The sequence below is a fragment of the Nycticebus coucang genome, chromosome 3, assembly GCF_027406575.1.
Source record: "Nycticebus coucang isolate mNycCou1 chromosome 3, mNycCou1.pri, whole genome shotgun sequence".
In the NCBI taxonomy this organism is placed as follows: Eukaryota; Metazoa; Chordata; class Mammalia; order Primates; family Lorisidae; genus Nycticebus; species Nycticebus coucang.
In genome coordinates, this window is record NC_069782.1 from 58,816,037 (window position 1) to 58,829,680 (window position 13,644).

Sequence of the window (13,644 nt, forward strand, 5' to 3'; positions counted from 1 at the left end):
TTCCTTGTGATTCAGGCAGGTGCAAACTCCTGGAGTACCGATTCACTACAGGCAACTGGGTCAGCCAACTGCAGGGCTATCAGTGACTGGGTGTGAAGTGGTGCAAGGTGGGGAAGGAGGCAGCAAACTTCCCAGACTGATCTATTGGCTGGGTGGCTTCTCCTGACTCCACGTAGCACTGGAGCAAGCCACACCAGAGTAGTCATCAGACCCCTGTGATCCAGTTCCCAGAGACCTCTAAAACTCTCTCACCCAAGACAGGTGCAGACTGAGACAATTGCTTTGGACCTTTTGAACTGAACCAATCGCCTGAGGACAAATCAGGTGGTGCCCTGGGTGCACGGTAGTAGGAAGGTTTGATTTTTCTTTTCCAATTGTTTGCCGGTGGGGGGCGGGGTGACTTAATTACTGATATTTCTCCACAGCTGATACTTCAAGGCAAAGTATCTGTTTCACTAGGGTGGAACAGAAACAAGCTGAAAACAAGACAGAACCACTTAGCCCCACCACACCAGACAGGGCCCCAGTTTCTCAGGCCACAACACTGTACAGGCCCTTGACAAAGCCCCAGAGCAAAAAATCAAAGAGAGTAAAACAACCATGCGGCGGAATCAGCGGAAAAATTATGGTAACATGAATAACTAGAATAGATCAACCCCCCCCAAGGAAAGATATGGCAGATGTAATTGAAGATCCCATTCATAAACAACTAGCTGAGATGTCAGAAATCGAATTCAGAATTTGGATTGCAGACAAGATTAACAAAGTGGAATTAGGAATTTGAGGAGAAATTCAAAAGTTGTCTCAAGAATTTAACGAATTTAAAGACAAAACCCCAAACACTTAGACACATTGAAGCAAGATTTGCAGCCCTCAAAGATATGAAAAATACAGTAGAATCCCTCAGCAACAGAATGGAGCAAGCAGAAGAAAGGAATTCTGACATCGAAGACAAAGCCTTTGAATGCTCCCAAACTCTCAAAGATGAAGAGAAATGGAGAGCAAAAATGGATCATTCTCTCAGAGAGCTCCGGGATAATTCGAAGAAGGCGAATATCTCAATCATTGGAGTTCCAGAAACAGATGAAGTGGCCTCGCTGGACACAGAGGCCCTTCTGCATGAAATTATGAAAGAGAATTTTCCAGAAAGCCTAGAGATTCTGAAATTCAGATACCGGACAGCTTCAGAACCCCAATAAGACATCCCCCAGGCATATCATAATTACCTTCACTAAAGTTAATATGAAGGAGAAAATTCTCAAAGTGGCCAGGTGAAAGAAAACCATTACCTTCAAAGGGAAGAATATTAGAATGACTGCAGATGTCTCTGCTGAAACTTTTCAAGCCAGAAGAAGGTGGTCACCGACTTTTAATCTCCTAAAGCAAAATAACTTTCAACCCTGTATCTTGTATCCAGCCAAACTGAGTTTCATTTATGATGGAGAAATTAAATACTTTAATGACATTCATATGTTGAAGAAATTTGCCAAAACCAAACCAGCTCTTCAGGATATTCTCAGACCTATCCTCCATAAAGAACAACCCAATTCTATACCACAAAAGTAAACTCACTCAGAAACTTTGGATCAAACTCCAATTTCCACACTGGCGAAAGGATTAAAAATACCCACTGGACTTTTGAAAAACTAGATACCCAAAACTTCACCAGACTTATCAATATTCTCCATTAATGTGAATGGCTTAAACTGTCCTCTAAAGAGGCATAGGTTAGCTGACTGGATACAAAAACTCAGGCCAGATATTTGTTACATACAAGAGTCACATCTTAACTTAAAAGACAAATACAGAGTCAGGGTGAAAAGATGGTCGTCCATATTTCAGGCAAATGGTAACCAGAAAAAAGCAGGGTTTACAATTTTATTCGCAGATACAATAGGCTTTAAACCAACAAAAGTAAGGAAGGGCAAGAATGGTCACTTCATATTTGTTAAGGGTAATAATATAATGAGATCTCAATTATTAATATCTATGCACCCAACCAGAAAGCACCTCATTTTATCAGAGAAACTCTAACAGACATGAGAACTTCAGTTCCTCCAGCTCCATAATAGTCAGAGATTTCACCACTCCTTTGGCAGTGTTGGATCGATCCTCCAACAAGAAGCTGAGCAAAGAAATCTTAGATTTGACCCTAACCATCCAACATTTGGATTTAGCAGACATCTACAGAACATTTCATCCCAACAAAACTGAATACACATACTTCTCATCAGCCCATGGAACTTACTCCAAAATCGATCACACCTTAGGTCAAAAGTCTAACCTCAGTAAATTTAAAGGAATAGAAATTATTCCATGCATCTTCTTGGACCAACATGGAATAAAACTTGAGCTGAGTAACAACAGGAATCTGCATACTCATGCAAAAACATGGAAGTTAAATAACCTTATGCTGAATGATAGCTGGGTCAGAGATGAGATTAAGAAGGAAATCGCCAACTTTTTGGAACAAAACAACAATGAAGACACAAACTATCAGAACCTTTGGGACACCGCAAGGCAGTTCTCAGAGGGAAATTTATAGCACTGCAAGCCTTCCTCAAGAGAACGAAAAGAGAGGAAGTTAACAACTTAATGGGACATCTCAAGCAACTGGAAAAGGAAGAACATTCCAACCCCAAACCCAGTAGAAGAAAAGAAATAACCAAAATTAGAGCAGAATTAAATGAAATTGAAAACAAAAGAATAATACAACAGATCAATAAATCAAAAAGCTGGTTTTTCGAAAAGGTCAATAAAATAGATAAACCTCTGGCCAACCTAATCAGGGGGAAAAAAATAAAATCTCTAATCTCATCAATCAGAAACAACAAAGACAAAATAACAACAGACTCCTGGAGCTGGAACATATTCTTCTTAGTAAAGTATCCCAAGAATGGAAGAAAAAATACCCAATGTACACAGCCCTACTATGAAACTAATTTGGGACTCTCACATGAAAGCTATAACCCAGAAATCAAAAAAATCCTTAATGAGTATTACAAGAAACTGTATTCTCAGAAATATGAAAATCTGAAGGAAATTGACCGATACTTGGAAGCACATCACCTTCCAAGACTTAGCCAGAATCAAGTGGAAATGTTGAACAGGCCCATATCAAGTTTGGAAATAGCATCAACCATACAAAACCTCCCTAAAAAGAAAAGCCCAGGACCAGATGGTTTCACGTCTGAATTCTACCAAACTGTTAAAGAGGAATTAGTACCTATATTACTCAACCTGTTCCAAAAGGTAGAAAAAGAAGGAGGACTACGCAACACGTTCTATGAAGCAAACATCACCCCAATCCCCAAACCAGGAAAAGACCCAACAAGAAAAGAAAATTATAGACCAATATCACTAATGAATATAGATGCAAAAATATTCAACAAGATCCTAACAAACAGAATCCAGCAACATATCAAACAAATCATACATCATGACCAACTTGGTTTTATCCCAGGGTCTCAAGGCTGGTTCAATATACGTAAATCTATGAATGTAATTCAGCACATAAACAAATTAAAAAACAAAGACCATATGATTCTCTCAATCGATGCAGAAAAAGCTTTTGATAACATCCAACATCCCTTCATGATCAGAACACTTAAGAAAATTGGTATGGAAGGGACATTTTTTAAACTGATAGAGGCCATCTACAGCAAACCCACAGCCAACATCATATTGAATGGAGTTAAATTGGAATCATTTCCACTCAGATCAGGAACCAGACAAGGCTGCCCATTTCTCCATTGCTCTTTAAATTGTAATGGAAGTTTTAGCCACCACAATTAGGGAAGAAAAGGTGATCAAGGGTATCCACATAGGGTCAGAAGAGATCAAACTTTCACTCTTCGCGGATGATATGATTGTATATCTGGAAAATACTAGGGACTCTACTACAAAACTCTTAGAAGTGATCAAGGAATACAGCAGCGTCTCGGGTTACAAAATCAACATTCATAAATCGGTAGCCTTTATATATACCAACAATAGTCCAATTGAAAAAACAATTAAGGACTCTCTCCCATTCACAGTAGTGCCAAAGAAGATGAAATATTTGGGAGTTTATCTAACAAAGGACATGAAATATCTATATAAAGAGAACTATGAAACTCTAAGAAAAGAGAGAGTTGAGAATGTTAACAAATGGAAAATATACCATGCTCATGGTTGGGAAGAATCAACATTGTTAAAATGTCCATACTACCCAAAGCAATATATAATTTCAACGCAATCCCCATTAAAACTCCACTGTCATACTTTAAAGATCTTCAAAAAACAATACTTCGTTTTATATGGAATCAGAAAAAACCTCGAATAGCCAAGGTATTACTCAAAAATAAAAACAAACCAGGAGGAATTATGCTACCAGACCTCAGACTATACTACAAATCGATAGTGATCAAAACAGCATGGTACTGGAACAAAAACAGAGAAGTAAATGTCTGCAACAGAGTAGAGAACCAAGAGGTGAATCCAGGTAATTACCGTTATTTAATCTTTGACAAACCAATTAAAAACATTCAATGGGGAAAAGATTCCCTATTTAACAAATGGTGCTGGGTGAACTGGCTGGCCTGTAGAACACTGAAACTGGACCCACACCTCTCACCTTTAACCAAGATAGACTCTCATTGGATTAAAGATTTAAACCTAAGACATGAAACTATAAAAATACTAGAAGAAAGTGCAGGGAAAACCCTTGAAGAAATTGGATTGGGCGAGTTTTTTATGAGAAGGACCCCCCGGGCAATTGAAGCTGCTTCAAAAATACATTATTGGGACTTAATCAAACTAAAATGCTTCTGCACAGCCAAGAACACAGTAAGTAAAGCAAGCAAACAGCCCTCAGAATGGGAGAAGATATTTGCAGGTTATATCTCCAACAAAGGTTTAATAACCAGAATCCACAGAGAACTCAAATGCATTAGTAAGAAAAGAACAAGGGATCCCATCGCAGGCTGGGCAAGGGATTTGAAGAGAAACTTCTCTGAAGAAGACAGGCACGCAGCCTTCAGACATATGAAAAAATGCTCATCATCTTTAATCATCAGAGAAATGCAAATCAAAACTACTTTGAGATGTCATCTAACTCCAGTGGGACTAGCCTACATCACAAAATCCCAAGACCAGAGATGTTGGCGCGGATGTGGAGAAAAGGGAACACTTTTGCACTGCTGGTGGGAATGCAAATTAATACATTCCTTTTGGAAAGAGATATGGAGAACACTTAGAGATCTAAAAATAGATCTGCCGTTCAAACCTGTATACCCTCTACTGGGCCAAAAAGCACATCATAACAAAGATATTTGTATCAGAATATTTATTGCAGCCCTATTCATAATTGCTAAGTCATGGAAGAAGCCCAAGTGCCCATCGATCCACGAATGGATTAATAAATTGTGGTATATGTACACCATGGAATATTACGCAGCCTTAAAGAAAGATGGAGACTTTACCTCTTTCATGTTTACATGGATGGAGCTGGAACATATTCTTCTTAGTAAAGTGTCTCAAGACTGGAAGAAAAAGTACCCAATGTACTCACCCTTATTATGAAACTAATGTAGGACCTCCACATGAAAGTTATAACTCAGTTACAACCTAAGAATAGGGAGAAGGGGTAAAGGGAGGGGACCGAAGGGGGAGGTAGGTGGAGGGAGGGGGATTAATGGGATTACACCTGTGGTGCATCTTACAAGGGTACCTGTGAATCCTAGTAAATGCGGAATATAAAGGTCTTAGCAAAATAACTAAGAAAATGACATGAAAGCTATGTTAACTAGTGTGATGAAAATGTGTCAAACGGTCTATGAACCAAGTGTATGGTGCCCCATGATCATACTAATGTACACAGCTATGATTTAAGAAAAAAAAAGAAAATTATAGACCGATATCACTAATGAATATAGATGCAAAAATATTCAACAAGATCCTAACAAACAGAATCCAGCAACACATCAAACAAATTATACATCATGACCAAGTCGGTTTTATCCCAGGATCTCAAGGCTGGTTCAATATACGTAAATCTATGAATGTAATCCAGCACACAAACAAATTAAAAAACAAAGACCATATGATTCTCTCAATCGATGCAGAAAAAGCTTTTGATAATATCCAGCATCCCTTCATGATCAGAACACTTAAGAAGATTGGTATAGAAGGGACATTTCTTAAACTGATAGAGACCATCTACAGCAAACCCACAGCCAATATCATATTGAATGGAGTTAAATGGGAATCATTTCACTCAGATCAGGAACCAGACAAGGCTGCCCATTGTCTCCATTGCTCTTTAACATTGTAATGGAAGTTTTAGCCACCACAATTAGGGAAGAAAAGGCGACCAAGGGTATCCATATAGGGTCAGAAGAGATCAAACTTTTGCTCTTTGCAGATGATATGATAGTATATCTGGAAAACACTAGGGACTCTACTACAAAACTCTTAGAAGTGATCAAGGAATACAGCAGCGTCTCAGTTTACAAAATCAACATTCATAAATCGATAGCCTTTAAAGATACCAACAACAGTCAAGTTTAAAAAACAGTTAAGGACTCTATCCCATTCACAGTAGTGCCAAAGAAGATGAAATATTTGGGAATTTATCTAACAAAGGACGTGAAAGATCTCTATAAAGAGAACTATGAAATTCTACGAAAAGAAATAGCTGAAAATATTAACAAATGGAAAAACATACCATGCTCATGGCTGGGAAGAATCAACATTGTTAAAATGTCTATACTACCCGAAGCAATATATAATTTCAATGCAATCCCTATTAAAGCTCCACTGTCATACTTTAAAGATCTTGAAAAAACAATACTTCATTTTATATGGAATCAGAAAAAAAACCTCCAATAGCCAAGACATTACTCAGAAATAAAAACAAAGCAGGAGGAATTACGCTACCAGACCTCAGACTATACCTACAAATCGATAGTGATCAAAACAGCATGGTACTGGCACAAAAACAGAGAAGTAGATGTCTGGAACAGAATAGAGAACCAAGAGATGAATCCAGCTACTTTCCGTTATTTAATCTTTGACAAGCCAATTAAAAACATTCAATGGGGAAAAGATTCCCTATTTAACAAATGGTGCTGGGTGAACTGGCTGGCAACATGTAGAAGACTGAAAGTGGACCCACACCTTTCATCATTAACTAAGATAGACTCTCACTGGATAAAAGATTTAAACTTAAGACATGAAACTATAAAAATACTAGAGGAGAATGCAGGGAAATCCCTTGAAGAAATCAGGCTGGGCGAGTATTTTATTTGAAGGACCCCCCCGGGCAATTGAAGCAGCTTCAAAAATAACTACTGGGACTTGATCAAACTAAAAAGCTTCTGCACAGCCAAGAACACAGTAAGTAAAGCAAGCAAACAGCCCTCAGAATGGGAGAAGATATTTGTAGGTTATTTCTCTGACAAAGGTTTAATAACCAGAATCCACAGAGAACTCAAACGCATTAGCAAGAATAGAACAAGGGATCCCATCGCAGGCTGGGCAAGGGATTTGAAGAGAAACTTCTCTGAAGAAGACAGGCGCACAGCCTTCAGACATATGAAAAAATGCTCATCATCTTTAATCATCAGAGAAATGCAAATCAAAACTACTTTGAGATATCATCTAACTCCAGTGAGACTAGCCTATATCACGAAATCCCAAGACCAGAGATGTTGGCGTGGATGTGGAGAAAAGGGAACACTTTTGCACTGCTGGTGGGAATGCAAATTAATACATTCCTTTTGGAAAGATGTATGGAGAACACTTAGAGATCTAAAAATTGATCTGCCGTTCAATCCTGTATACCCTCTACTGGGCATATACCCAGAAGACCAAAAATCACACCATAACAAAGATATTTGTACCAGAATGTTTATTGCAGCCCAATTCATAATTGCTAAGTCATGGAAGATGCCCAAGTGCCCATTGATCAATGAATGGATTAATAAATTGTGGTATATGTACACCATGGAATATTATGCAGCCTTAAAGAAAGATGGAGACTTTACCTCTTTCATGTTTACATGGATGGAGCTGGAACATATTCTTCTTAGCAAAGTATCTCAAGAATGGAAGAAAAAGTACCCAATGTACTCAGCCCTACTATGAAACTAATTTAGGTTTCTCACATGAAAGCTATAACCCAGTTACAACATAAGAATAGTGGGAAGGAGGAAGGGGGGGAGAGGTGGGTAGAGGGAAGGGGATTGGTGGGATTACACCAGCAGTGCATCTTACAAGGGTATATGTGAAACTTGGTAAACGGTCTGTGAAGCTAGTGAATGTTGCCCCATGATCATATCAATGTACACAGCTATGATTTAATTAAAAAAAAAATCTGAAAACATTCTCCAATCCATTCATAATGTCACACCAGGCTATTTTCAAGTTTCTCTCAGTGTTTCTCGAGTGATATCAATTTGCACTTCTAAAGAGTCTTTTGCAGATAGAAATCCAGAGGACAATTCTGGATCTCTTTGGATAATTATGTAGGAATTATAATCAGAAACGTCATCATAATATCTTGTACATTTCCCTTTTCCTTGCTTTTCATAGTTTGGACAAGTTATTGGTAATGACCCCACAAGATATTTTATAAAAGTCTATTTATTTTGTAAAATTTATAAGACACATATAAAAATAATTATTTCAGTGAATGGATAGAATGTAGCAGAAAGTGAAGGGATAATATAAAACAGATAGGGAGGCAAAGCTACCTACAGGAAACATCAAAAAGAAAATTGCATGAGCTGGATGTGATGGATCAGGCCTGTAATTCTACTATTCTGGGAGTGGGAAACGAGAAGATCTTTTGAGAGCAGGAGTTGGAGATCAGCCTGAGCAAGAGGGAGACCCTCTTGTCACCCCACACTCAACCTCTTTATCTATAGTCTAAGGAACCCCGTCTCCTAAAAAATATAAAAATTGGCTGGGCACGGTGGTGGCACTTTTAGTCCCAGCTACTGGGGAGGCTGAGGGAGAAGGATCTCATGAGTCCAGAAGTGTGAGATTGCAGGAAGATATAATGGGATCACTGCACTCTAGCCTGGGTGATGGAGCGAGACTCTGTCTAAAAATACATAAATAAAAATTAAAACTGAGATCAACATGTTCAACAAATGTGAGGGGATCAGGGGTAGGGTCTAGGGGAAGGGTCTGTTAAAAGGATAGAAAGCCAGTCCAGTAATTGGGAAGGCTTTACCAGCAAAGAAAGAAAAAAAAAAGAGCAGAGTGGAGTCTGACCAGGAGCCAGCTCAGCTCCCACACAGTTTCAAGGGGCTTCTATTATCCCTTATCAGTAGGGTCGAATGTGGGAGGGGGGGTTCCAGAAATCATCATCCCTTCTTCAGAGGAACCAATTTTTGCCCTCAGAGCAAATCTAGTAGTTACTCCCTTAATTGGCCACCAGCCAAAGCCAAAATGAATGTTATATTCTGTTGTTTCCCAAGAACACCAACCTTGAAGCATTCCAGAGATTGGATAGAGGATTTGCTGTGAACTTGAAGTTTGGCCTCTGGCCCAATCCTTCCCAACAGCTGTTTCCCAAAATGGCTGCACTCTTGTCAGGACCAAAAGATTTCTTTGCCAAGAAATGCTGATTTCTACTGCTGTAATTACTAATCCACTAACATGAATATTCCAACATGACAATCTGGGATGGCCCATCATGCAAGTAGAACAATGCTAGGGAAGAATATAGTAAACACGGCTGGGAATATTACCCTTGCTTTCCTCAAATCTGTGAGAAGAAATTGAAACTTTAATCCCCCGGGGGGCCCCAGGGATGGTGTTCTGGCAAAGTTGGGCAGACCATTATCCTGGGACACCAGGAATAAGCTGTTTAGGAGGGCAGACCACTGGGATCAGGCCAGCAGTTTCCTGTGCGGTCCTCACTTTCGCTTGAGTCCGACTCTGCTGAGGGCTTTGATGAAAGCTACGTGCACCTCGCGGTTCCTCAGACTGTAGATAAGCGGGTTGAGTGTTGAAGTGACCAGGCTGTAGAAGAGCGAGACCACGTTGTCCAGGCGCGGGCTGTGGTAGGCACCGGGCACCATGTACATGAACACGGCTGCGCTGTAGAAAACTCCCACTGCGGAGATGTGCTAGGAGCAGGTGGCGAAGGCCTTGTGGCGGGCCTCCGCTGAGCACATGCGCACAACGGCCCGCAGCACGCAGCCGTAGGAAGTGGCGATGAGGCAAAGCGGCAGCAGGAAAATCAGCACCCCCGAAGTGGACAGCGCCAGCTCATAGCCTGAGGTGTCTGCACAAGCGAGTTTCAACAGGGCTGGCACCTCGCAGAAGAAGTGGTCCACGACGCGGGAGGTGCAGTAGGGGAAGTGCAGGGTGATGGATGTCTGGATAGAGGCGTTGAGCACACCTGCTAGCCAGGAGAAGCCGACCATGAGCAGACACACCTGGGCTTTCATGAGCACAGGATACCGTAAGGGGTGGCACACGGCAACATAACGGTCATAAGACATGAGCGCCAACAGGACGCCCTCGGCCACATCCAAGAGCGCCAGGAGGAAGATCTGAGCTGCACACGCCCCGAAGGAGATGGAACCTTCTCCCTGCAGAAAGTCTGATGCCATCTTGGGGATGGTGACCAGGGGGAAGCCAATGTTCAACAGAGAGAGCTGGCTGAGCAAGAAGTTCATGGGTGTGTGGAGGTGGCAGTCCACTCGGATTAACAATAGCAAAAGGGCATTGCCCAGAAGGCCCAGGATAAACATGAAAGCCACCAGGGAAAAGAAAATCTGACGTGACCCTGAACGACTGAACAGGCCGACCAGGATGAGGTCTGGAGACACTGATTGGTTGACCTCCCCCATGTTTACACAACATACCTGAGCTGTAGGAAGAAAAGGGGACTTTTGTCAAGATGTATGAGTGGGCATGGCAAATCATTTCCACCCCACATTGCAATTGCCATCGAGTGGTGGTGACTGCCTGGAATGATGTCTTGAAAAGAGTTGTGAGGCTGCAGCTTGATTGAGTAAGGAGAATGGGGGAAATTGTGACCAAATAGTGACGTCTGTCCCAGGTAGGGGGTGGGAGAGATGCAGTTTGTAACTCTGAATGAGACACTTGGACATGCCCTAGTCAAGAACTACTGTTCTTTGTAGTCAAAATTTTGAGATTCAGTTTCAAGGCAGTAACACACGACTAGTCAAATGCTTCAATACTGCTCATTCCAGAGACCCTGGGGCCAAAGCAGAGGTCAAATGCCAAACAGGGTGGGAGTTGAAATAAGAAATTATTGAGCTAAAGCAACAACCTAAGCAAAGAAAAATATAGAAGGACCTAGGTCCAAATACCTGAATGAGAATCTGGAGCAAGGAGGAATCTGTGAGCATCACTGGGGTCAAATTCAGGGTATAAATCCAAAGAACGGTAACTATAGAGACACACTGTCAGCAAGAGTGGGTTGAATGGCTAGAGGGTAGAGAATTTTTCAATTAAATTAGCTATTATTGCCAGCCTCATTGCCTTGGATGGCAGAGCAGGAGCCTGAGGTAAGTTTGACTCAGCTTCAAGGAGTACTATAAGACATGCTCTTTTTGTAGCTATACATTGTATATTAATCCAATCAGAGTAACTGGGGTGTCAATGACCTCAAGCATTTTATCATTTCTTTGTTTTAGAAGTATTCCAGCTCCACTCTTTTAGTTATTTTAAACTACTCTTTTTTATAGTCACTTTGTTGTGCTAGCTAATACTGTTCATTCTATCTAGCTATCTAACTATATTTTTGTACCCATTAACCATCTCCCCTTTATCACCCCCGTCTTAATACCCTTCCTAGCGTCTGGCAAGACATTCACACTTGAAGATTTTATGCCTCTAGTAAGTATTGCCAGAGTATATGAGGTAGACAAGGAGGTAACCAAGAATTAGCAGATTAGCACTTAAATCAGAAATGCTTCATTTCCTGGGCAACCTCCAAACTCTCAGACATACCCAGTGAGTCTTGCAACACCATGCCAAAGGAAGCAACTCAGTTGGCACCTTGATTTCAGACTGGTGGCCCTCAGAATGGTAAGAGAATAAATGTCTACTGTTACAAGCCTAAATAAGTAAACAAATAAAAAAAAAAGCTGTCTAGTTTAACCAGCTTGTAGCAGCACGACCTTGAGGAGTTAACCTCATCCGTATAATGGACAGTGATCATCTAGGTCAGAGGCATTGCTGTGAAGATTAAATAAAGGATACGTGCTATGAGCACTCCCTCTGTCACATGAGAGGTGCTCAATAGATTGTAAATATTGCTAATTCTTAGAGGAGGAAAGCATTCAAGATTGCTAGCTAAATGACCTGCGCCGGGCATGTAGGACATCTCAGTCGACGTTGGCTCTTCTTGTTGTTGTTTAACACTGTGACCCCTCCATTGCCAAGCCTGACCCTCTTCAGTGTAGTTCTGTAATGCCCTTGTCCTTACTGGGTAGAAACCAAACTGCCCCTTTAACTGACATTAAATGATGGTCTTTAAAGTCCATTCATTCCCTTCTCCAATTCCATTGGTTTACAACAGGATTTTTCAACCTTGGCACTATTTGTGGATGGATAATTCTTTGTTGTGAGGCTGTCTGAACATTATAGGATATATATATTTTTGGGGGGGGGGGTAGAGACAGAGTCTCACTTTATGGCCCTCGGTAGAGTGCCGTGGCCTCACACAGCTCACAGCAACCTCCAACTCCTGGGCTTAAGCGATTCTCTTGCCTCAGCCTCCCGAGTAGCTGGGACTACAGGCGCCCGCCACAACGCCTGGCTATTTTTTGGTTGCAGTTTGGCCGGGGCCGGGTTTGAACCCGCCACCCTCGGTATATGGGGCCGGCGCCTTACCGACTGAGCCACAGGCGCCGCCCCATTATAGGATATTTAACAGCATTCTTCACCTCCTCTATCCACTAGACACCAGTAATGCTCTCCCCATCGAAGTCACCACAACTAAAAATGGCTCCAGACATTGCCAAATCACCCCCAATTGAGAGATTCCAGCTTCAATTTTCAGCAAAGATGAGTTTACCATGAATTATAGCGATCTTACTCATCAACTTTTTTTTTTTTTTTTTTGAGACAGTCTCACTATGTCGCCCTCAGTGGAGTACAGTAGTATCACAGCTCACAGCAACTTCAAACTCCTGGGCTTAAGCAATTCTCTCGTCTCAGCCTCCCAAGTAGCTGGGACTACAGGCACCTGCCACAATGCCTGGCTATTTTTTGTTGCAGTTATCATTGTTGTTTAGCTGGCCTCGGGCTGGATTCAAACCCGCCAGCCTTGCTCTTTGTGCATGGTGCCATAACTACTGTGCTATGGGCGCTGAGCCTGCTATTTTTTTCTTTTTTGTTGTAGTTGTCATTGGTTAGCAGGGCCGTGCCGGGTTCGAACCCACCAGCTCAGATGTATGTGGCCAGCACCCTAACCACTGAGATACGTGCACTGAGCCATCAACTTTTCTTCTAGATTTTTTTTTAATTATATTGAGCTCATATTGAGCATAAATCCTGGGAACATTCTACTATTTCCGTGTCTCTATACAGGAAAAAAATGAAACCTTTTATTTGCTACCAACTTAAAACCAAAAAGTTGCCCCCAGTCATCAAGTATCCCCAAGCTGGTAA

The 13,644-nt window shown here is 41.2% G+C and overlaps 1 protein-coding gene across 1 annotated transcript; it reads right to left on the minus strand.

Moving 5' to 3' along the window:
* Positions 1–9,908: 9,908 nt before the first annotated feature.
* Positions 9,909–10,850, minus strand: LOC128580960 (olfactory receptor 2Z1). The gene is given in 1 exon segment (XM_053583427.1): positions 9,909–10,850. A coding segment is annotated over 1 exon segment (942 nt).
* Between the last annotated feature and the right edge of the window lie 2,794 nt (positions 10,851–13,644).